The sequence below is a fragment of the Caretta caretta genome, chromosome 3, assembly GCF_965140235.1.
Source record: "Caretta caretta isolate rCarCar2 chromosome 3, rCarCar1.hap1, whole genome shotgun sequence".
Taxonomy (NCBI): Eukaryota; Metazoa; Chordata; order Testudines; family Cheloniidae; genus Caretta; species Caretta caretta.
In genome coordinates, this window is record NC_134208.1 from 1335405 (window position 1) to 1357134 (window position 21730).

The 21730-nt window shown below is 61.2% G+C and overlaps 2 protein-coding genes across 4 annotated transcripts in view; one reads left to right on the plus strand and one right to left on the minus strand.

Moving 5' to 3' along the window:
• The window catches only part of SLC5A6 (solute carrier family 5 member 6), a 29341-nt gene extending 21138 nt beyond the window's left edge, over window positions 1-8203 (plus strand). For all 3 annotated transcript variants that reach the window (XM_048846104.2, XM_048846105.2, XM_048846103.2), the window contains exons 15-16: window positions 162-283; window positions 6465-8203. In XM_048846104.2, the coding sequence (XP_048702061.1) occupies window positions 162-283; window positions 6465-6647 (305 nt within the window). In that variant the 3' untranslated portion in view covers window positions 6648-8203. The remainder of the gene's footprint in view (window positions 1-161; window positions 284-6464) is intronic.
• A 4611-nt stretch (window positions 8204-12814) lies between these two features.
• Window positions 12815-20100, minus strand: TCF23 (transcription factor 23). Its single transcript, XM_048846136.2, has 3 exons — window positions 19053-20100; window positions 17107-17385; window positions 12815-16585 (listed from the first exon to the last, which is right to left on the minus strand). The coding sequence occupies exons 1-3, from the start codon at window positions 19293-19295 to the stop codon at window positions 16439-16441; spliced, it is 669 nt and encodes a 222-aa protein (XP_048702093.1). The 5' UTR covers window positions 19296-20100; the 3' UTR covers window positions 12815-16438.
• Window positions 20101-21730: the final 1630 nt, after the last annotated feature.

The following is a 21730-nucleotide window of genomic DNA, read 5'->3' on the forward strand; positions in this document are numbered from 1 at the left end:
GACCCTGCCTCCCCTGGCACCGGGGCTCTCTGCGCCCCTGGCCTGGGGAAGGGCAGGCTGAAGTGCGGACGTAGGGCCAGGCCTGGCACTGGGAGCAGGACAGTTGGAGGGGTGCAGAGGGCCCGTGTAACCCGCTGTGCTCTGTCCCTCTGCCCGGGCAGGCCCCACCAAGGGAGCGACCGTGAACCCGCGCACCATCTACCCCGTGCTGCCCCAGCTGCTGTGCTGCCTGCCCCAGAGGTACCGGGAGCGGCTGAGCTGTGGGGTCGGCCGCTCCGCGGAGGTGAGTGCGGCAGGGCAGTGCAGGCCGGGACCCCAGTTACTGGCCCTGCCCGGCGAGGCACCCCTGGCGCCCCCCACTGTTCCATACGGTTCCCGCCTGACACCCCGTCGTCGCCGGGCACTGAGCCCCTGTCGGGGGGGCTGGGCGCCAGCAGGGGGCTGGTTGGCGGCTCTGTCAGAGGCGGGCGGGTGGCACCGCAGGCCTGGGGCTGGGCGCGGCCGGGGGCGCTTGGCTGGTCCTGGCTTCCCAGGGGAATTGGTTCCAGACTAGGCCCCGTGGCAGCTCTGTCTCCCGCCCTGGTGGGGGCCTGAGGACAGAGCTGTCGACCTCCATCCCCACCCGGGAGCTTTCGGCTCCGAGATCCCAGGCGCGCCCCAGAGGGAAGGGCCGAGACCTTGAACCTGACCTGATGCCTGTGGGCAGCCAGCCTAGGGGGCGGCGGGCAGGTGGGCCGTGCTGGCAGGAGCCGTGCTGCAGAGGCTGAGTGAGCTGGAGTCCCCGCGGGCCCCCTGCCCAGGTGTGTCGCGTTGCTGAAATGCAGAGGGGGGGCTGAAGCGTGAATAAGTGGGGCGGGGTCTCCTAGCCATGGAGGGGGTGGGGAGCGTTCGGCAAGGGGCAGGTCAGAGCGCTCGGGGGCTGTCACCCCTCACCTTGCGCCCTGGAACTCCCAGCCTGCCGGTCACGCACCCAGCAGCCTGGCTGCAGCCCCTCTCGCGCTCACAGGCCAGGTGGCCCTGTCCCAGACTGCCAGCCCCCCAGCTCTGGGCTCTGTACAACCGCTGGGAGGAACCCCCTTTAGTGCGACAGGCCCCCCACGTCGGGCTCTGGGGCTAGGCCCTCTGGCCCCACTACCTCCCGGCACCACCCCTCTGAGCCTCCAGCACGCCTGTCTCTGCCATGGGCCCCCTCAGGGAGCCCCCTCGCTCTGGGCCCCCAGGGCCGCCCTCCCAGAGGGAGCGGCGCCTCCCCGATCTGTAGCCAGCAGTGACTCAGCCAGCGTCACACCGGAGGTTTGAGCATCTGGACCCAGCCAGGCCGTTCTCAGGGGCCTTGGGCCTGGCCAGTCTCAGCCCCGGCTAGCTGGGTCTGTCCCTGTCCCCGTGGGCCCAGGCTGCTGCTTATAGAATCATAGAATATCAGGGTTGGAAGGGACCCCAGAAGGTCATCTAGTCCAACCCCCTGCTCAAAAGCAGGACCAATCCCCAATTAAATCATCCCAGCCAGGGCTTTGTCAAGCCTGACCTTAAAAACTTCTAAGGAAGGAGATTCTACCACCTCCCTAGGTAACGCATTCCAGTGTTTCACCACCCTCCTAGTGAAAAAGTTTTTCCTAATATCCAACCTAAACCTCCCCCACTGCAACTTGAGACCATTACTCCTTGTTCTGTCATCTGCTACCATTGAGAACAGTCTAGAGCCATCCTCTTTGGAACCCCCTTTCAGGTAGTTGGAAGCAGCTATCAAATCCCCCCTCATTCTTCTCTTCTGCAGACTAAACAATCCCAGTTCCCTCAGCCTCTCCTCATAACTCATGTGTTCCAGACCCCTAATCATTTTTGTTGCCCTTCGCTGGACTCTTTCCAATTTTTCCACATCCTTCTTGTAGTGTGGGGCCCAAAACTGGACACAGTACTGCAAATGAGGCCTCACCAATGTCGAATAGAGGGGGACGATCACGTCCCTCGATCTGCTCGCTATGCCCCTACTTATACATCCCAAAATGCCATTGGCCTTCTTGGCAACAAGGGCACACTGCTGACTCATATCCAGCTTCTCGTCCACTGTCACCCCTAGGTCCTTTTCCGCAGAACTGCTGCCTAGCCATTCGGTCCCTAGTCTGTAGCGGTGCATTGGATTCTTCCGTCCTAAGTGCAGGACCCTGCACTTATCCTTATTGAACCTCATCAGATTTCTTTTGGCCCAATCCTCCAATTTGTCTAGGTCTCTCTGTATCCTATCCCTGCCCTCCAGCGTATCTACCACTCCTCCCAGTTTAGTATCATCCGCAAATTTGCTGAGAGTGCAATCCACACCATCCTCCAGATCATTTATGAGGATATTGAACAAAACCAGCCCCAGGACCGACCCCTGGGGCACTCCACTTGACACCGGCTGCCAACTAGACATGGAGCCATTGATCACTACCCGTTGAGCCCGACAATCTAGCCAACTTTCTACCCACCTTATAGTGCATTCATCCAGCCCGTACTTCTTTAACTTGCTGACAAGAATACTGTGGGAGACCGTGTCAAAAGCTTTGCTAAAGTCAAGATACAATACATCCACTGCTTTCCCTTCATCCACAGAACCAGTAATCTCATCATAGAAGGCGATTAGATTAGTCAGGCATGACCTTCCCTTGGTGAATCCATGCTGACTGTTCCTGATCACTTTCCTCTCATGTAAGTGCTTCAGGATTGATTCTTTGAGGACCTGCTCCATGATTTTTCCGGGGACTGAGGTGAGGCTGACTGGCCTGTAGTTCCCAGGATCCTCCTTCTTCCCTTTTTTAAAGATTGGCACTACATTAGCCTTTTTCCAGTCATCCGGGACTTCCCCCGTTCGCCACGAGTTTTCAAAGATAATGGCCAATGGCTCTGCAATCACAGCCGCCAATTCCTTTAGCACTCTTGGATGCAACTCGTCCGGCCCCATGGACTTGTGCACGTCCAGCTTTTCTAAATAGTCCCTAACCACCTCTATCTCCACAGAGGGCTGGCCATCTATTCCCCATGTTGTGATGCCCAGCGCAGCAGTCTGGGAGCTGACCTTGTTCGTGAAAACAGAGGCAAAAAAAGCATTTAGTACATTAGCTTTTTCCACATCCTCTGTCACTAGGTTGCCTCCCTCATTCATTAAGGGGCCCACACTTTCCATGGCTTTCTTCTTGTTGCCAACATACCTGAATAAACCCTTCTTGTTGCTCTTAACATCTCTCGCTAGCTGCAGCTCCAGGTGCGATTTGGCCCTCCTGATGTCATTCCTACATGCCCGAGCAATATTTTTATACTCTTCCCTGGTCATATGTCCAACCTTCCACTTCTTGTAAGCTTCTTTTTTATGTTTAAGATCCACTAGGATTTCACTGTTAAGCCAAGCTGGTCGCCTGCCATATTTACTATTCTTTTGACACATCGGGATGGTTTGTCCCTGTAACCTGAACAGGGATTCCTTGAAATACAGCCAGCTCTCCTGGACTCCTTTCCCCTTCATGTTAGTCCCCCAGGGGATCCTGGCCATCCGTTCCCGAGGGAGTCGAAGTCTGCTTTCCTGAAGTCCAGGGTCCGTATCGTGCTGCTTACCTTTCTTCCCTGTGTCAGGATCCTGAACTCAACCAAATCATGGTCACTGCCTCCCAGATTCCCATCCACTTTTGCTTCCCCCACTAATTCTTCCCGGTTTGTGAGCAGCAGGTCAAGAAAAGCGCCCCCCCTAGTTGGCTCCTCTAGCACTTGCACCAGGAAATGGTCCCCTACGCTTTCCAAAAACTTTCTGGATTGTCTGTGCACCGCTGTATTGCTCTCCCAGCAGATATCAGAAAAATTAAAGTCACCCATGAGAACCAGGGCCTGCGATCTAGTAGCTTCAAGTAGCTTGTCCCAGTGCAGCCCCCTCCTTCCAGCCGAGCCTCTATCTCCCCTCCCCCACCAGTCCCTCCTCTGTCCTGTGTCCTCTGTCCCAGGTAGACAGGCCGCCTGGAGACTCTCTCCCAGCCTTTGTTCCCCCACCTGGGCTGGAACCAGTGGGGCAGGTCCCCCCGGCCCCTCTCTCCTCAGCCCATTGTCCTCCCACTGGCCAGAACCGGCTGGCTCCCGAGCTGGGCTGGGCCTCCCAGGCACCTGTCACTGGGTCCCCAAGCTCCAGGCTGTGTCCAGGGTCCCGGCTGCTAGGCGAAGTCACACCTGGTCCTCTGCAACCCCCCCTCTTCCACCCTCTCGTTACACACGCAGCACCCAGGGAAACTGAGGCACACACAGTGTTCATGCAAAACACAAGAAAATTCCCAACTTCGTCCCCGGCCCCTACAGACTCCCAGTCCTGAATGTCCCTAAAGCCCTGTGCCCTGCAGCGCCCAGCCCCCCGCACACTCAGAGCATAATACAGCTCCTTGCTCCTTTAGAGAGACCAAAGCAGAATACATCTTGTAACCCTAACTGGGGCGAATCCACCCTGCTCTTCACAAACCACCCAGAGCTGGTTTATTGTACAAATAAACAAATGATTCACAACGTAGCCAGCAGGGTAAGGGATTTTGGGCGTAAGGAATGGAGGCAGACAGCGACCAGTAAAACACAACCAACTACACGTTCTAGTGACCTGGGCTTTCTTCAAGGTGGATTTCTTACCGACCTTTCTCCTTCCCAGCCATGGCTGGCTGGCTCTCCACAGACGTGCAAGAGGCTGGTTTCTTTTGGTGAAAGCTCTTGGCCTATGCAGGTGTCTCACCTGCATTCAGTTTGCAGAGATTTCATGCCCCCTCCTCTGGCTTGAAGGACCCACCTTTCTCCGCGTGCCAGAGCCCTATTCCCTTGTGCCTGCCTAGTGCCAGGTGTCACAGATGGCAGCTGGTTTTGCCGATGTCTCCCAAAGGCCAATGACCTTGTTTTAAGAGGTCGGTTGTCTGGATGTTTTTCCCATCCCTTGCCTGAAAATGGGGCTTCCAGGTTGTGACTTCACCACCCTTAATGGACATAGGAGACAGGTGGACAGTGGTGACGTTCCCTGCTGGCGGGGAAAGACCCGTTTCTCCTTTGCTAGGACACTCTGTGAAGCCCAGTGTCCATGAGTGCCCACAGTTCCTGATGGAGTGTCACGGCCGTGCAGACATTTGGTGATGCTGTTAATCACTAGTGTGCCAGGCCTTCACTAAACACCTCACTCCATACACGGTTATAACCCAGAAATATTGGACACAATCAGGTGATCCAATTGCTTAGCACTTGATGTTCAGACCCCCTGTCTTTATAGCCCAGGTAAAGTTTCTCTTCCCTGCTGGAAGCTTTCTCCTGCCCCGCTTGGTAGCTTGGGGCTTCGTTTGCCTGACACGTCAGTAGACCTGCATTGTCTCTGCTTGACCCTGGGCTGGGCGTAGAAGCAAAGACGCCTTCCTTTGTCTAGGGCAGACCTGTTTACCAACCCCCCTGACGTGCCTGGTTTAAACCCCCGTTAGTGTAATTCCAGTGTGTATCCATAACTCTTACTACACACCGCACGTACATCACGCAAGAACATGAACCACCAGCCGGGGACTGACCTGACCCTCACCCGTGGAGATGGCACCGGGCCAGAACTCCTCAGCCTGGCTTGGGGGCGCTGCCAGCCAGCTGTTCTCCAGGCCCGGGGCCATCTTGGGGGTCGTGTGGGGTGGAACGTGGCAAAGGGCAGACAGAGCGGGAGGGGGTGCTGGAGCCCCTGCGTTTGACCGGCTCACCTGGCGGCTGCAGGTGGCTGTTGAGACGGGCCCGAGGGAGACCTGGTCCTTGCGGCGCACAGCCAGGGAGGGGCTTGGGGGGAGTGGCCCTTCCCAACCCTGCTCTTTGGGTGCATCCCTCCAGGAAGGACTCAGCCCACTTCAGCGCGTTCCCTTGGACCCGTCCTCCACTCTCGGGCGAGCCAAGCGTGCCCTGGTCAGCAGGTCGAGCTCAGCCAAGGGGACACGGGACAAGGCTGGGTGTCTGACCTCTGTCCACTGGCAGGCGGGAGCCATCCATCAGCACCTCTAGGGCAGGTTCCATCCCAGGGCCTGGTCCCAGTCCAGCTTGGGCCGGGTCCGGGACGTTCGCTCCAGGTAGCCGGCTGGAGTTTACTCTTTCTGAGCTAGCTCGGGGCTGGGAGCTTTAACCGCTGGGCTAGAGCCGGCGGCTCAGGGTGGGCCCTGCAGGGTGGGCAGGCGGCTGTGGGTTGGAAGGAGGAAGGGAGGCGCTGGCTGTTCCAGGCAGGAGTGGCCCCAGGATTCTGCCCAGCGCTTGGCTCGAGACCGGACCTCGAGCAGGGCCTGTCCTGAATGCTGGGAACAAAGGCAGCTGGTGGCTGGCAGGCGTAGATAGCAGGTCTGTGGTGCCAGTCTTATTTCCTGCCCCCTGAGCCCACCGGTCCACTCCCCCTGGACCAGATAGGGGCCAGTGCCTGCCAGCAGGGAAAGACCCCAGTCCCCCTCTCAGGCTCGTCTCTCCCTGCGCAGGACGGGAGCTGCGAGGAGCCCGGGAGCTGTGAGGAGCCCGCACCCTGCGCCCCAGAGAAGACCAGCAATGGAATGCTGAACGGCCCTGTCGGGGGCCTGGCCCGTGTGGAGGAGGCGGAGGGCGAGGGCTTTGCCAGGGTGGAGGGCGCTCACACCTACGTCCTGCAGGAGACGTCGCTCTGAACAGGGCCCCAGGCACCAGGGTGGGAGATGGTGTCCGGCTGCTGGGGGTGGAGCACAAAGGCCACCCTGCGAGCACCGGGCTTGCCCTGGGAACAGCCCCGCTCAGCATGCACAGTGCGAGGGGGCTACTCGTCTCACAGCTGGGCTGCTCCCCTCCTTGGGCGGGTTCCCGGGCCCCCCCACGCTGTTCCTGCTGTGGGCTCCACCCACACTCAGGCCGCAAAGTACCAAATGACCCATGGGGCTGTCTGGGGCCCAACCTGCACTACCGGAGCCCGGCTGATGGGAGTCAGGCCCCGGCCCTGCCTTGCTGGCCACTTGCCCACACATGCCCTGGGTGGCATGGGGTTAACACTGTGATGTGCCAAGCCTGGGGGCAGGGTGGGAACCCCCTGGTTCCCAGGCCTGAGCTGGGCCTTCCTTGCACTGATGCATCAGGCGATGCTGTGAGGGGACCAGCTGGCCTTCCGTCGTGTGGGGCCACGTGCCCCGGATCAGGCCCTCATTTCTATGTGCGCTAATCTCTGGAGTCCGTCCATCCCTGCACAGGCCTCACCTGCCCATGGGGGGCGGAGGGGGTCTCTGCAGGACCCCTGGACCCCACTCATTGGCTGAGGTCTGGGCTGTCTGCCCCCGGAGCCAAGTGCCACCGGGCCCTGGGCTCGGGTCGGCTCGTGACAAGGGGGAAGCGAGGCTGTGAGCCAGCCCCTTGGGGCGCTGGCAGGTGGCTGCGTGGGCCCAGCCTGGGGCGGCACCCTCCCGCTCTGGCTGGGGGGTGCTGGGATTCTGCAGTACAACCTCATAGCATGCAGCGGCCCCCAGGCCAGGCTCTGCCCTAGGCTGCAGTCTGTGCTGGGGGCCGTAGTCTGCTCAGGCCCCTGCTCTGCTTGCAGGGGAGATGATGGACCAGCTGCATTCCTGGGGGCTGCAGCTCTGCCCTTGCCACCTGGGCTCGGAGCGGCCATTCCAGCCCTTGCTGGCGCCTGGTGCTGCGCCATCTTGGGCTCCCCTTTGCCTGGTGCAGAGCCCGGCCTGTGCCCCCCCGTTACCCCAGGGGTCAGTGACTGTGCTGCAGAGTAGACTGATGTGTCCCAATGCGGACCCCAGGCAGGGGTGCTCCAGCTGGGGCAGGGCAGCCGTACGCCGGTTGCCCCGCTGCAGGTACGTGGGGGCGCAGCTACAATTTGCAATGGTACCCCCTGCTGGCAGCCCCCTCCACAGCCAATGTCCCATGCTTGCAGCCTCCTGCCCCCCACTCGCAGCCCCCCACTGCCAGTGCCCCCTGCTCCCAAACACCCCACCCCTGCTCCCCATTCGAAGCCCCCTTCCCCCTGCTTGCAGCACCCCACAGCTGCCCCCCCACCCCATCCTTGTTTCCTACCCACTGCTTGCAGCCCCCCCACAGCCAGTGCCCCCTGTTCTCAGACCCCCCACCCCCTCCTTGCCTCCAGGCCCTTCCCTGGTTCTGTTCAATTAATTGTTCTAATGGTTCGTTAATTGTCTCTAGCCCCCAGCGCCGGGGGCTGTCGTCTCAGTAAAGTGATTCTCTGCGATGACGCTGCCGTGTCGTGGTCTGGGCCCTGCTTTGCGGACCCCTCCCCGCCCAACTGCAGGGAAAGGGACCCCTTCCCCCGCCTAAGACCCAGCCAGGGGTGTGCTGGCCCCCAGCGCAGGAGCTCAGGCCTGGGCGCACACAGGGATGGGGCACTCCTGAGCTCCGGGCACCTGCCAGGAATGCTGCCCACGTACATGCCCACGGGCCAGGGAGGCGGCTGCAGCCAGCAGCGGGGCTGCGTGGGGACTGCCGGGGCTGGGCCCAGCTCTGACAGGTGGGACCAATGGTGCCAATCGGCACGGGCCGAGGCTGTCCACCCGTGTGCCCGGAGCCGGGCCAGCCCAGCCCAGCATTGGGGGCTGGGGTTGGGGCTGGCTCTGTGGTGGCCCCGTCTCTCAGGTGGGGGCGGGCTGCTCCCCAGCCTTTGACTGTCCTGGGCTGGATGCCCCAAGCAGCAGAAGGAGCCAGTCGCGGCTCTGATGGTGCGTCAGGGCCCTTGAGGCTGCCTGAGCTCGCTGGGCAGGGCAGAAAGCCCAGGGGCTGGCGCTGTAAAGGGGCAGGGGGGACAGAGCTGGCTGGTCCTGAGAGCCTCCCCGGCAGGGAGCTGGGCATGCTAAGGGGGAGGACTGGGAGCCCATCACCTGCTGCCTTTGAAATGAGCCCAGGGGTGTGGGTTGCAAGGGGGGTGAGCCAGCCCTGGGGGTGGGGGGTAAGACGGGACCTCAGTGACCTGTAGCAAATGTTGCTGAAAAGCAACACAAGCAGGTAGAGCCCAGGCACAAAAGGAGATTAAACCAGCTAGAGACACAAAGGGGAACAAGGAACATCCTCCAAATACATTCGAGGCGGGAGGAAGCCCAAGGACAGGGCAGGCTCATTACTCAGCGAGGGGGGAAGCAGTAAGAGCGTGGGGAAATGGCCGAGCTGCTTCGTGGCATCTCTGTTCCGGGTTTCACCACCGTGGGTGGCGACTGGACGTCTACCAGTGAATGCTAGCGCAAAGGAGGTCAGGTCAGAGGCTAAAAGAGCAGGTGAGTCAGGCCTTGTCTACACTGGCATTTTACAGCCCTGCGACTTTCTCGCTCAGGGAGTGAAACCCCCAGCCCCCCCGCCCCTGAGCGCTGCAAGTTTCAGGGCTGCAAAGCGCCAGTGTAGACTGGCCCAGCGCTGGGAGCCGCACCCGCGCAGGGGTGGGTATTTTACAGCACTGGGAGAGCTTTCTGCCGCGACTACACAGCCACGTTGCTGTTGAAGACGTGTCCTTCGATGCTTTCAAGTCCTCAGGGCCGGAGGAAATTTACCCTAGAATACCCAAGGAGCTGACTGAGGAGATATCTGAGCCATTAGTGATTATCTTTGAAAAGTCGTGGAAGACAGGAGAAATTCCCAAGGACTGGAAAAGGGCAAATCGAGTGCCAACCTATAAAAAGGGAAATAAGGACAACCCGGGGAATTACAGACCAGTCAGCTTAACTTCTGTACCCAGAAAGATAATGGAGCAAATAATTGAGCCATCAATTTGCAAACACCTAGAAGATAATGAGGTGATAACTAACAGTCCGCATGGATTTGTCAAAAACAAATCGTGTCTAACCAACCTGATAGCTTTCTTTGACAGGGTAACAAGCCTTGTGGATGGGGGGCGAGGGGGAAGCGGTAGATATGGTATATCTTGACTTTAGTAAAGCTTTTGATACTGTCTCGCATGACCTTCTCATAAACAAACTAGGGAAATGCAACCTAGATGGAGCTACTATAAGGTGGGTGCAAAACTGGTTGGAAAACCGTTCCCAGAGAGTAGTTATGAGTGGTTCACGGTCATGCTGGAAGGACATAACGAGTGGGGTCCCGCAGGGACCGGTTCTGGGTCCGGTTCTGTTCAATAGCTTCAGTGATTTAGATAATGGCGTAGTACACTTATAAAGTTTGCAGACAATACCAAGCTGGGAGGGGCTGCAAGTGCTTTGGAGGGTAGGATTAAAATTCAAAATGATCTGGACAAACTGGAGAAATGGACTGAAGTAAATAGGATGAAATTAAATAAGGACAAATGCAAAGTACTCCATTTAGGAAGGAACACTCAGTGGACACGTACAAAATGGGAAATGACGACCTAGGAAGGAGTACTGCGGGAAGGGATCTGGGTGTCATAGTGGATCACAAGCTAAATAGGAGTCAACAGTGTAACATTGTTGCAAAAAAAGCCAACATCATTCTGGGCTGTATTAGCAGGAGTGTTGTAAGCAAGACATGAGAAGTGATTCTTCTGCTCTACTCCGCGCTGATTAGGCCTCAACTGGAGTATTGTGTCCAGTTCTGGGTGCCACATTTCAGGAAAGATTTGGAGAGAGTCCAGAGAAGAGCAGCAAAAATGCTGAAAGGTCTAGAAAACATGACCTGTGAGGGAAGATTGAAAAAACTGGGTGTGTTTATCCAGGAGAAGAGGAGACTGAGAGGGGACATGAGAACAGTTTTCAAGTACATAAAAGGTTGTTACAAGGAGGAGGGAGAAAAATGGTTCTTGTTAACCTCCGCGGACAGGACAAGGACTTGCATTGCAGCCAGGGCTATTCAGGTCGGACGTTCGGGAAAAGTCCGAGCTGTCAGGGTGCTCAGGCGCTGGGATAAATCACCCAGAGAGGTGGTAGAACTCCGTCACTGGAGGTGTCTAAAAGCAAGTTGGACAAACACCTGTCACGGATAGTCTAGTTTCTCAAATGCGGCCACCGTGGCTGCATGCGGCCACCAGGGGCTTTTCTTGTGGCCACAGCCTCCTGGGTGCTGCTTTGGGGGGGCCAAGCAGTGGCCCCTCCCCAAGGGCCGCCAGCAGGGGTTGGACCCTGCCCACCCCTGGAGAGACAAACAGTGGAGCAGGCAGCCACTGAGTTCCCCACCTTCCCGGAGGTGCTGGTGTCAGACTTCCACCCTGGGGCGCAGGGCATCGGGCTCTATCCCCTGGGTGTGGGGCATCGAGCTGCGTCCCCCAGCTCACTACCTCCCCATCGGCCTCCCTCCCTATCTCCCCATCCAGGACTTAATTTGTCTCCAGGCTTACCCAGGCTGAGGCAATCTGCTGAGAAAAGGGATACTTCTATGTTCGTTAATATCACTGTTCACAGCAGACTTAGTAGCTAGCTGGAGGCTGTGAAAAGTGATGTAAACGTACAAGAATCACTTTTCACAGCAGCAGAGTTACTAGCCAGCAAAACTAAACCAAAAAGAATCAAAGAACAACAAAAAAGACAAGACTGTGCAAAGCACCTTCTTTGTGTCTACTCTGTTTAGGTCCAGTAAAGCATAGAGACAATTGTATGTTATTTTTATTACTGAGTCAGCAAAAAAAGCCCTAGATAAATAAATCACCAGGATTTGGACACGTACCTGTGCACATTTGTTTGGTTGTCCTAAAGTTAATGGCACTCTGAGGCCACCAGAAAATGTGTTGGGAGATCCCCTAGTTAATCCTTTGTCCCACCCTGAGTGCAGGGGACGGGACGGTGACTCTCGAGGTCCCTCCAGGCCGGTGAAGGGCTGCGCCTGCTTCTGGTGCTGGCTTCTGCCAGCCTCACTGAGCTGCCCCGGGGGTGCGGGTGAGCGAGTGCCAGGTTCTGCCCTGCCCCACCTGCTGTGCATGGCACACAATGGGAATTTGCCCCCCAGCTCTCATGTGGGTCGGTGTCAGCTACCCCAGCCCTTCACTGGTGAGCCTGAGGCCCCCCCACCCCAGTGCATGTAGAGCCAGCATCACAAGGCCAAGCCCCCCAGCCTGCAAGACCCCACCCCTTCTAGCAGGCCATGCTGAGCGCTTTCCTGAGGCTCTCCCTGTGGGGCAGGGGCTCCCCTAAGTCCTGTGGCTACCCCTGCAGCCTGGGTCCAGCTGCACCCTGTGCTGTCTGCTGATGCCAGGCCCTCTCCGAGGGGCAGCTGGGCGTTCCCCCGCCTTGCCAGCCTTTCTCTCTGCCTTGCCTTGGAGCTGTCCTGTGCCGCCCAGCAGCAGGGACCCCAGCTGTGCTCCCAGCCCCCCTCGCTGCCCTGGAACAGCCAGGCTGCAAATACACTGGGGGCTCTTATCTGTAGAGCAGGAAGTGCCCCCTCCCCACACCTCCAGCTGTTTTCCCAGCCCCCTCCCCCCTTCCGGCCCACGCTGTGGTTCCTAGCCCAGCCCGGCCCAGCCCGGGGCTCACGTGTGCAGGGGGGAGCAGAGCCCTTGCTGAGCTGGAGCCAGGGGTGCCGGCTACTGGGCTGGGAGTGCCCGGGGCTGGGCTGGCACAATGCAGCGGGCTTGGGCATGGCTGTGGGGCAGGTAGAGTTACCACCTTTGAGCTTCAAAAAACCCAGCCCCACCAGGGAACCCTGCCCTCCCCCAGCAGCCGCGCCTAGCGAGGTAACACAGCTCGGCACGCCTGAGGGCGCATGGCACGGCTCCTCACGCACGTGACTCAATCCCGCACGGCCGCTCGCGTGGCGGGGGCAGCCAGCCGCTGCCTGGCCCCCAGGCTGCTCGGGCATCGCCTGGCCTGTGGCCGTGGGAAGAGGGCAGCACCGCGCGCCGGCCCCAGACCTTTCACACTGGCCAGCCCGGCGCACGGGGAGACATGACGCTGGAGCCCGGTGGTTCTCAAATGTTTTGTATTGACACAGGAAGCCTCTGAGTGCGCCCAGCCCCCTAGAAATCAAAGACACAAACCCTGCCGTCCCGCCTGGCCGGGGTGGGGTCACAGCGCACGACCCCCGCTGGAGAACGCTGCTTTGGCCCCATGTCAAAGCCCAGCACAGGCCGGTCTTTTCCTGGCAACTGCAAATCCCTAAAAAACAGGGCCAGGCCGGTCAAATCCCGGCCAGGCAGTAACCCCAGGGCTGGGTCGTGGGGGAGGGGGGTCGCTGCATGCACAGAGCTGGGCCCTGAGTGCCAGGGGCTGGGCACGGGCAGAATTGAACCCGTGGCCAAGGGCATCCCCTCTCCAGACATGAATGGGGGGGTGATTTGTCCTGGCCCCTAGGCAGGCTCCAGCTGCCAGAGGCTGAAGCTCCAACCCCTGCACCCCCAACACCCTGCAGGACCAAATCCCACCCCCCACCCGCATTTGCTCTGCAGGCTGAAAGCACAGCAGCATGGGCCCCAGGCCCTGTCTGTCCGTCCCTCCATTCGTCCAGACCCCTGGCCCAGCCTGTGGACAGGGAGACCAGGTGTCTGAGGCAGCTGCATCCAGCCATCCCCAGCGAGGGGGGCCCCCCCGGCTCTGCTCCCAGTGGCTCCTTGCTGAGAGCCGGGGGCACGCAGGGCTGGCACAGGGCTGGCTGGGGGGCAGTGCTCCCCAGGCCCCAGCTGTGCTGCGAAGGACCCCCCCTTCCCGGCAGAAGCAGCTGAGCGGAGGAGAAGGCAGCCTCGTTAGTGAGCGGGACGCTGTCCAGGTGCCGGACAGATTTACGGCCCTAGCCTTGGCCCTGGCCTCTTTCCCATGGAGCTGGGTTGCTGGTTCCTCTCACTGCACCGGCAGCTCCTCCAGAGCCTCCCACCCGCAGCACCAGGAGTCGGCTGCTTGGCTGGGCCAGGTCCCCCCTTTCGCTGGGCCGGGCCCGGCTGCACCCCAGCTGTGCATTGGCCCAGCCCCCCATGGGGGCAGGGAGCACCCGGGGGACAGAGCCCAAGCGTTGGGTTGCACAAGGAAGGAGGTGGTGAATAATCCAGAGACACCATGTGCAGTGCGGGGCCCTCCCCTGCCAAGGAGAGAGCAGAGCGGGAGGGTCAGCAGAGGGCAACACGGGCTGGAAAATCTCTGCTGTGCAGAGACAGATGATTGGGCTTGTTGCCTTCCAGGGGGACAGAGAAGGGATGTGCTACAAGTCTGTAAAACCAGAACGCTCAGAGAAGGCAGATTCTGCTCTCCAAACCCCACAGCACAAGGCTAAGGGGACCATCAAGGACATTCAAAGGGAGTAATGCAGACTTGGTTACATGCTGCACAATTAGCCTGCGGAACTCACTGCCACAGGAAGCTGAGAGGCAAGTATCTGGCAAGATTCAAAGAGGGGCTGCCTCTGGCTCACAGGACTCTCCAGCACCGGTGTAAGTGAGAGTCACTGTTTGGAAGGCAGTGGTTGAAACCTGTTCACTCTTTAAGAGCTGATTCTTCTGAGTGCTGGGAAATTCCCGTGTCTCAGCTTGGCCGGAGAATGGCTGTGCTCAGGGGCCCCGCGGTAGGCCCTGTGGTCCCAGCAAGGGGACCCAGAGATTTAGGGACACCCCAACATGGCCACATTTGGTAACATGTCTGGCACACACCTGGGGCTGAGACTGGCTGATCTCACCGCGGGGCCTGGTTTCAGCTGCTGCCCCCTACGGCCCCTCTGGGAAACAGGCAAGGCTGGGGGAGCCACCAGCAGTCCCTTGTGCCTGTTCCCAGGCAGGCTGTGGCCACTGAGCCCGCCCGGGTGGCACCCAAGCCCTGCAGGCCGGAGTCCTGCCCTGGCAGCTCTTGGCCAGGCTGTGCTGTGTGTGGTCGGTTTTCCAGAGAGCAGTTCCTGCTTCTGGCACTGCCAACTCCAGAGCCAGTCGCCCGGGAGAAGAGCAGGGCTGCGAGAAAAGGCAGCTGAAAGATGCAAGGAAGGGGCTGCGGCCAGGGGAGATCCCTGTGCCCCATGCTCCTCTCCACACCCTGAACCCCGGGCACGAGAGTGAGCGACGCCAGGCCAGGAGCTGAGGAGGGGTCCGAGCACCCAGAAGGGCATCCACACTGGCACGCAAGTCCTGGGCCAGGGACCAAGGCAGCACCTGGCCGCTGACCTCCCGAGAAACAGGAACTCGCCTTTATCGTGGAAAATAAACCCAGCCAAGCGCTTCCCGCACAAACTCCTCCAGGCCAGGCGAACCCAGCGCCCCCCAACACTGCGCCCCCTGCAGCAGGCTGGTCCGTGGGGGAGGGGCTCTGCAGGCGTGTTGGACACTAGAAAACATTTACTGCCAGGGCCTTTCACAATAGCTGCAGCAGACCTCAGCGCGCCCCCACCCACGGCCGCGAGCCGTGCCCAGACCACATGGGGCAGGTACAAATCACACCATACAGCAAAACACGCAATGGCTGGAGCTCTGTTTTGCCCTGGTTCAAATGTAAATGCTGGTGCGCCCGTAACCCTGGGGGTGCTACGGGCCCACCGTGCATGGGCGGGAGGAGGGTTAGTGGTGCGGGGAGGGGGCGTTTGCCCGTAAGGCACCCACTTTAATAGCCAAGCCACTCGAAGGTCCCCATGCCGGGGCACTGGCTTGAGTCAGGCACATAGTGCTGGGCAGGGCTTGGGGCGATCCCCCCATTAATGCTCTCCAAGCCACATGCACAGGGAGTGTCCCGGATGCCCGTCTGCACTGCAGGGGCGGTCGGGCTCCCAAGGGCACCGAGATGGGACCGAGGCTCAGTGCAGCCCATGCTGTGGGTGGGCACATGGCAGGGTCAGCACTCGACCTGAACTCGGCCTTAAGAGCACTTCGGGGCAGCCAGTGAAACCCCAGCTTCAGGCCTCGAGTGGCTCCTGCTTAGAGACCAGGGAGACCTTCACGCGGCAGATTAACTGCAGCTGCCACTGTGGGTTTCTGGGACCTCCCCTGTGCAGCGCCTGGCACTGACCACTGTGAGAGCCGGGACTACGGGCGAGGTGGCTCCTGGCTCGGATCCCATCCCTACATGCTCCGGCGATCCGGCCAAGGCTACCAGCTGCATCCGTGAGAACAGAACCCAGGAGTCCAGATGCCCAGGACGAGACCGTGCTGCCCGTCAAACCCGGATCACACAGCGTGGGCTGGAATGTGGGTTGAGGACCATGGCAAGGGCTGGGCAGGGCACGCTGTGATGTGGCTCCCACCTGCCTTCTGGCCTGAGGCCTTCCTCCTCCCCCATCTCTTCCCTCCTCTTCCTCTCGGCCTGGGAGCCCAGCTGTCTCCCCGCAGTCCATTGCCTGCGTTCCATTGATGGCCATGGTTGGGTCGGCTGAGAGCTGTGGCAACGGGGCCAGCAGAGACCCCGAGGAGGGCTGGAGCCAGTGAGAGGAGGCGGTGCCAGCCGGGGCAGCCAGGTCCGGTGCACTTGGCTGCTGCTGCCAGGGGTCTGGGAGATCAGAGATGAGGCGAGTCCGGGCCAACCCTGCAGAGTGCTGGGGTCCCTTGGGGCGCAGGCAGCCGGCTCGGCCAGCCCCGGGCTCGGTTCCATGCAGGAAGCCGGAGCCCTGGGCTGCAGGCTGGGAGGTGTCACAGGGCTGCCCTGCTGGCCTCCGGGCTGCCCCCCTCGCAGCCCCTCCTCATCCTGCTGCTGGGGGCTGCGGGGGCAGCTGCAGGCAGGTCAGCAACATCCGCTCCCCAGGCTCCAGCGTAGAGACGGGACCGCATGGGCCATTTCTGCAAGACACAGCGGCAAGGGCTCTGCAGTGGGACCACGTGCCCGGCTGGAGGCCCCAGGAGGGAGACAGACAACCAGGGGTTGGGGAGGGCAGCTACTCCAGGCCAAATCCATGGGGCGCCCTGGGGCCTCCTGGCTCTGCATACCCAGGGGGGTCGTTCATGCCCCCAGCTGTCTCACAGGACCTGGCCCAGACACCCCCACCCGTCACTTCCCTCAGACCAGCTGCTGCCACCCCTAATACCCCTGCCTCCTGCAGAGCTATACCCGGAAAGGGCTTTTCCTGCATTTCTGGGTGGGGGACGTCCGCGCGGGGCCTGGGGGATGGGACAGACCTGCCGTGAGCAGAGCCGGAGCTGCCTGCCCCCCTCACGCCCCTCGGCCTCCCAGCAGCACTCGAACTGGGCCGGTGTCCCGGGGCCCACCACCCTGCCAAGGGGCACAGCACGCATGGCCCTGTGCTGGCACGAGCCAGGGACCCTGGGCAGCCCAGTGCATGCTGGGGAGCCTGGCCTGTTACCTTCATGGGGTGCAGGAAGCTGGGCGCCCTCGCCAGTGGGGCTGCCTCGGGGGGCTGCTGGCCCTGGTGCAAGGTGTGGGTCAGGTGGGCGATGTAGCTGGTGGCCAGGACGAGCACGTCCAGCTTGGAGAGCTTGGTGTCTGGTGGGACTGAGGGTAGTGCAGCCTGGAGTGCCAGGAAGGCCTGGCGCAGGGTCCGCACGCGGCTGCGCTCCCGGGCTGCATTCTCGGGGCACAGCTTCCCTGCACTCCCTCTGGGCAGAGCACAGCTGGCATGGCCCTGGGGAGAAAGACGGCACTGAGCCCGGACGCGCCCAAAGGTGTGACCTGGCCAGTCCCCAGCCCAAGAAGTGCGGGGACCACGTCTGCCCACAGAGCCAGGAGACCCTTCTGGACACCCCACAGTCCCTCCTGGGGTCCGGAGACCCTGCCTTACACCCCACAATCCCTCCTGGGGCCCTGAGACCCTGCCTGACACCCCACGATCCCTCCTGGGGCCCTGAGACCCCTCCCAACACCCCGTGGTCACTCCCAGGGCCTGGAGACTCTGCCCCAACGCCCCACAGTCACTCCTGGGGCCCAGAGACCCCATCCCTAATCTCCCTGTCTCGGCTCTATGCCTGGCCCATGAGCCCAGGACACGTGGGGACTCTCCTTGGTGACACCAGCCAGCCCTTGGTGGCCAGGCTGAGCCAGAGAACCTGGTACCTGGCAGTGCAGATGTGGGAGGCAGCACCCAGACCCTGAGCATTTGCCCCCTCCCTGGGCACCTAGCTGGGCACAGGGAAGAGCCCTGCACTAAGCCGAGAAATGGCCCCGGCCCGGCCCCATCAGGAGCCACAAGTTGCTGCCTGCCCCTCCCGCTCCTGTCAGTGCCTCTCAGGGGCAGAGACCCGGCATGGAGAGCAGGCCACTCCCTGCAGCCTGGCTCTTCCCTGACCCTAACCTGGTCCCCACAGAGACCTCCAGCCCCGCCCTGAAGCCTGCTGGGCCCTTGGCTTCCAGGGTCTTTTGTGGCAGCGTTCCCTTCATCACTGTTAACTGTGCCGATTTCAGCTCCACAGAGCATCCCTGACTGCTCTCGGCTGGGGGGCCCTGCAGCCCTGACCCGTTCTGGGCACCCTGTCACATCCGCCCCCTCACGCTGAGCAGCCCCAGCCTTGACCCTCCCTGCCGGCCCTCATCTCCCTCACCGCCAGCCCGCCCCTCGGCCCTGCTTGCTCCAGTGAAGTGGGTGCCCAGCCCTGGCACCGTGCCCCAGCGAGGCGCCCTTCAGTTCTCAGAGCAGCTCCCAGCCTTTTCCGGCCCCCGCTGTGCAGCCGGGCTGGCTGGTCGCTCCTGGGCCGCCCGCTGCCCACCACGCCGCGGCCTGCCCTGCCCCAGCGACTGGCGCCCATGTGGTGCCCAGCCAGGGGTGCAAGGCGGGCACATCGGTACTCTGCGTGTCCAGAGTGTCCAGTCCCACCACCCTGGTGCTGCCCGGCCCCGGGTCAGCCGCCCTGGCAGCCCCAAGCTCCTCCAGTCTGTGATCGTGTGACCTGCAAACGCTGCCCCTGCTCTTCGCCCAGTCCCCCCCACGCTAGGTCGTTAACGTCTTGATTAACGGCCCCAGCCGGCGCAGAGCCCCCCACCCCGCTGGGAACGGGTCCTCCCTGCCTTCAGGTTCCTCCCTTCGCCCCAGCCAGGCCGGCTGCCTTCCACCAGCCGGGGCCGTGCCCCAGGGTTTCAGAAAGTCTAAACGTAGAACGACAGTGGCTGGAGGAGCTAGGAGCCCCCCCACACCTGCGCCCTGCCCTGCTCCCCACAGCGCCCCCTGCTGGGAGGGGCTGGGGCTGGAGGAGCCGGGAGCTCCCCCCGCAACCCGCACTCCTGCCCCAGTCCCCACGGTGCCCCCTGCTGGGGGTGCCGGGTGCGAGTCCCAGCTTGCACTCTCCCTCGGGTCCTTACCCTGCCTGCAGCTGGGAGGGTCCCCGTTGCGCTGTGCCACCGGCTGGGCGTGTTGGTGGCTCCCTGGCTGCTGCCCACCTCTCGCTGGCTTGCTCTCCTCCAGCCCGGGGGGAGCCTTGGTGAGCTTGGGCTGCCTCTCATCTTCCCGCCAGCCGGGGCAGAGGCTGGCCTGGGTGTGCACGTCGCCGGCCCCTGGCCAGCCATTCGCTTCCCTTCCACTCCTGCAAAGGTGCTCTCGGCCATGCCCAGCGCAGCGGTGCTGCTAGTCCCCGGGCCAGCCTGCTCCCATCGGCAGGTCTGGGCGGCTGTGCTGGCCAGGCGAGGGGTCCTGGGGAGAACTGGGAGGTGCTGCGTGCCGGGTGCCCTGCCTGCGGGGAGCTGCTGGGAGTACCCCACAGCGCTCGCTCCTTATCTGCCTCCTGGGACGTGTAAGGAGAGACGCCGCAGCTCGTTCCTGTTCGGAGCAGTATCCGGGCGAGCATCCCACGCTCCCCGGCCGCCCCCTCCTTGGCACTTTGCATGGGAGGAGAACGAGCGGCCCCGGTCGGAGCCTCCCTCCAGTTCTCCCAGGGCCTGGGCTGGGGAGCTCGGCTCTCCCCAGGGCAAGGGCACCGCCCGGTGCCACACGCCCTGCATGTGCCTGGCCGTGCCGGGGAGCTGCAGGCGGGCTCCTGGTCCTTCGCCCCTCAGTGATGGCTGGGATGCTGGGCCTGGGCTCAGGGTCGAGTGCTTGGCGCTGCCATGTGGGGGCCCAGGACTCCATGCCCCGCCCTGGCTTCCCGCTCCCAGGCTGCAACACCCGGCTCAGCCCCACTCAGTGACCACCTGTAGCTCAGCTCTGGGCCGTGCTGCTGATTAAAGGGCAGGGTGGCGATGACGGAGCCGGGCTGCCTGCTCCAGGCTGTGCACTGGCCCCACACCGGGCGACACGCAGGGCAGGGCCCAGCTGAGACTCCCAGCCCCATCTTGAGGTGCAGCATCCTCTCCCCGGGGACTCCCCTCTGTGCCCCTTCCTCGTCTCCTGCGCTCCCTGGAGCTTGCTCTCCTGTGGGGCCTGGCTCCCCCCAGCACAGCGCCGGGGAAAACCAACCCTGGGAGCATGACAGAGGGTGGCGAACCCCCCACCCCAGCACAGCCCCAGGGGAGGGGTCTGGAGCCGCCAGCCCTTGAGAGGAGGCGGAGCTGGGTGGCCAAGGGCGCGAGGCCGTGATGGAGCCAAGCGCCCCAGAGCGCCGTGTGGTCCAGGGCGGCCGGAGGTCAAGGAGAAGGAGGAGGAGGGAGCAGCCGGAGGAGGGGGCTGCTGTGCGCCAACAGATGAGTCCAGGGCGCAAGGGCGCAGGGGGAGGGCAGAGTCCTGGACCCTTGGCTGCGGCTGGGAAGAGCCCAGCTGGGGCTGTAAGCAGGGCCCCGAGGAGGCAGAGTTGGGGGATGGGGAAGCAGCTGACAATGCCAGGGATGGGGGCGCTGGATCGAAGGTGCCGGCCCCACAGCCAGGCGTCTCCTGGGGCTCCTAGAGCTGGGCTGGGACCGGTGGCAGCTCCCAGCACTTCGCACCCAGGTCTGCCAGGGGCCAGGGCAAGCGCCCCCTGCAGGCAGCTCTGGGATCCTGCCCATGTGCGTCACTGCGGGGGTACGGCCTTCCGGGGCGACGGCAGGAGGCCCAGGGGATGTCCAGGGAAAGCAGTGGATGTATTGTTTCTTGACTTTAGCAAAGCTTTTGACACGGTCTCCCACAGTATTCTTGTCAGCAAGTTAAGGAAGTATGGGCTGGAAGAATGCACTATAAGGTGGGTAGAAAGCTGGCTAGATTGTCGGGCTCAACGGGTAGTGATCAATGGCTCCATGTCTAGTTGGCAGCCGGTGTCAAGTGGAGTACCCCAAGGGTCGGTCCTGGGGCCGGTTTTGTTCAATATCTTCATAAATGATCTGGAGGATGGTGTGGATTGCACTCTCAGCAAATTTGCAGATGATACTAAACTGGGAGGAGTGGTAGATACGCTGGAGGGCAGGGATAGGATACAGAGGGACCTAGACAAATTGGAGGATTGGGCCAAAAGAAATCTGATGAGGTTCAATAAGGATAAATGCAGGGTCCTGCACTTAGGACGGAAGAACCCAATGCACCGCTACAGACTAGGGACCGAATGGCTAGGCAGCAGTTCTGCGGAAAAGGACCTAGGGGTGACAGTGGACGAGAAGCTGGATATGAGTCAGCAGTGTGCCCTTGTTGCCAAGAAGGCCAATGGCATTTTGGGATGTATAAGTAGGGGCATAGCGAGCAGATCGAGGGACGTGATCGTTCCCCTCTATTCGACATTGGTGAGGCCTCATCTGGAGTACTGTGTCCAGTTTTGGGCCCCACACTTCAAGAAGGATGTGGATAAATTGGAGAGAGTCCAGCGAAGGGCAACAAAAATGATTAGGGGTCTGGAACACATGACTTATGAGGAGAGGCTGAGGGAGCTGGGATTGTTTAGCCTGCAGAAGAGAAGAATGAGGGGGGATTTGATAGCTGTTTTCAACTACCTGAAAGGGGGTTCCAAAGAGGATGGCTCTAGACTGTTCTCAATGGTATCAGATGACAGAACGAGGAGTAATGGTCTCAAGCTGCAGTGGGGGAGGTTTAGATTGGATATTAGGAAAAACTTTTTCACTATGAGGGTGGTGAAACACTGGAA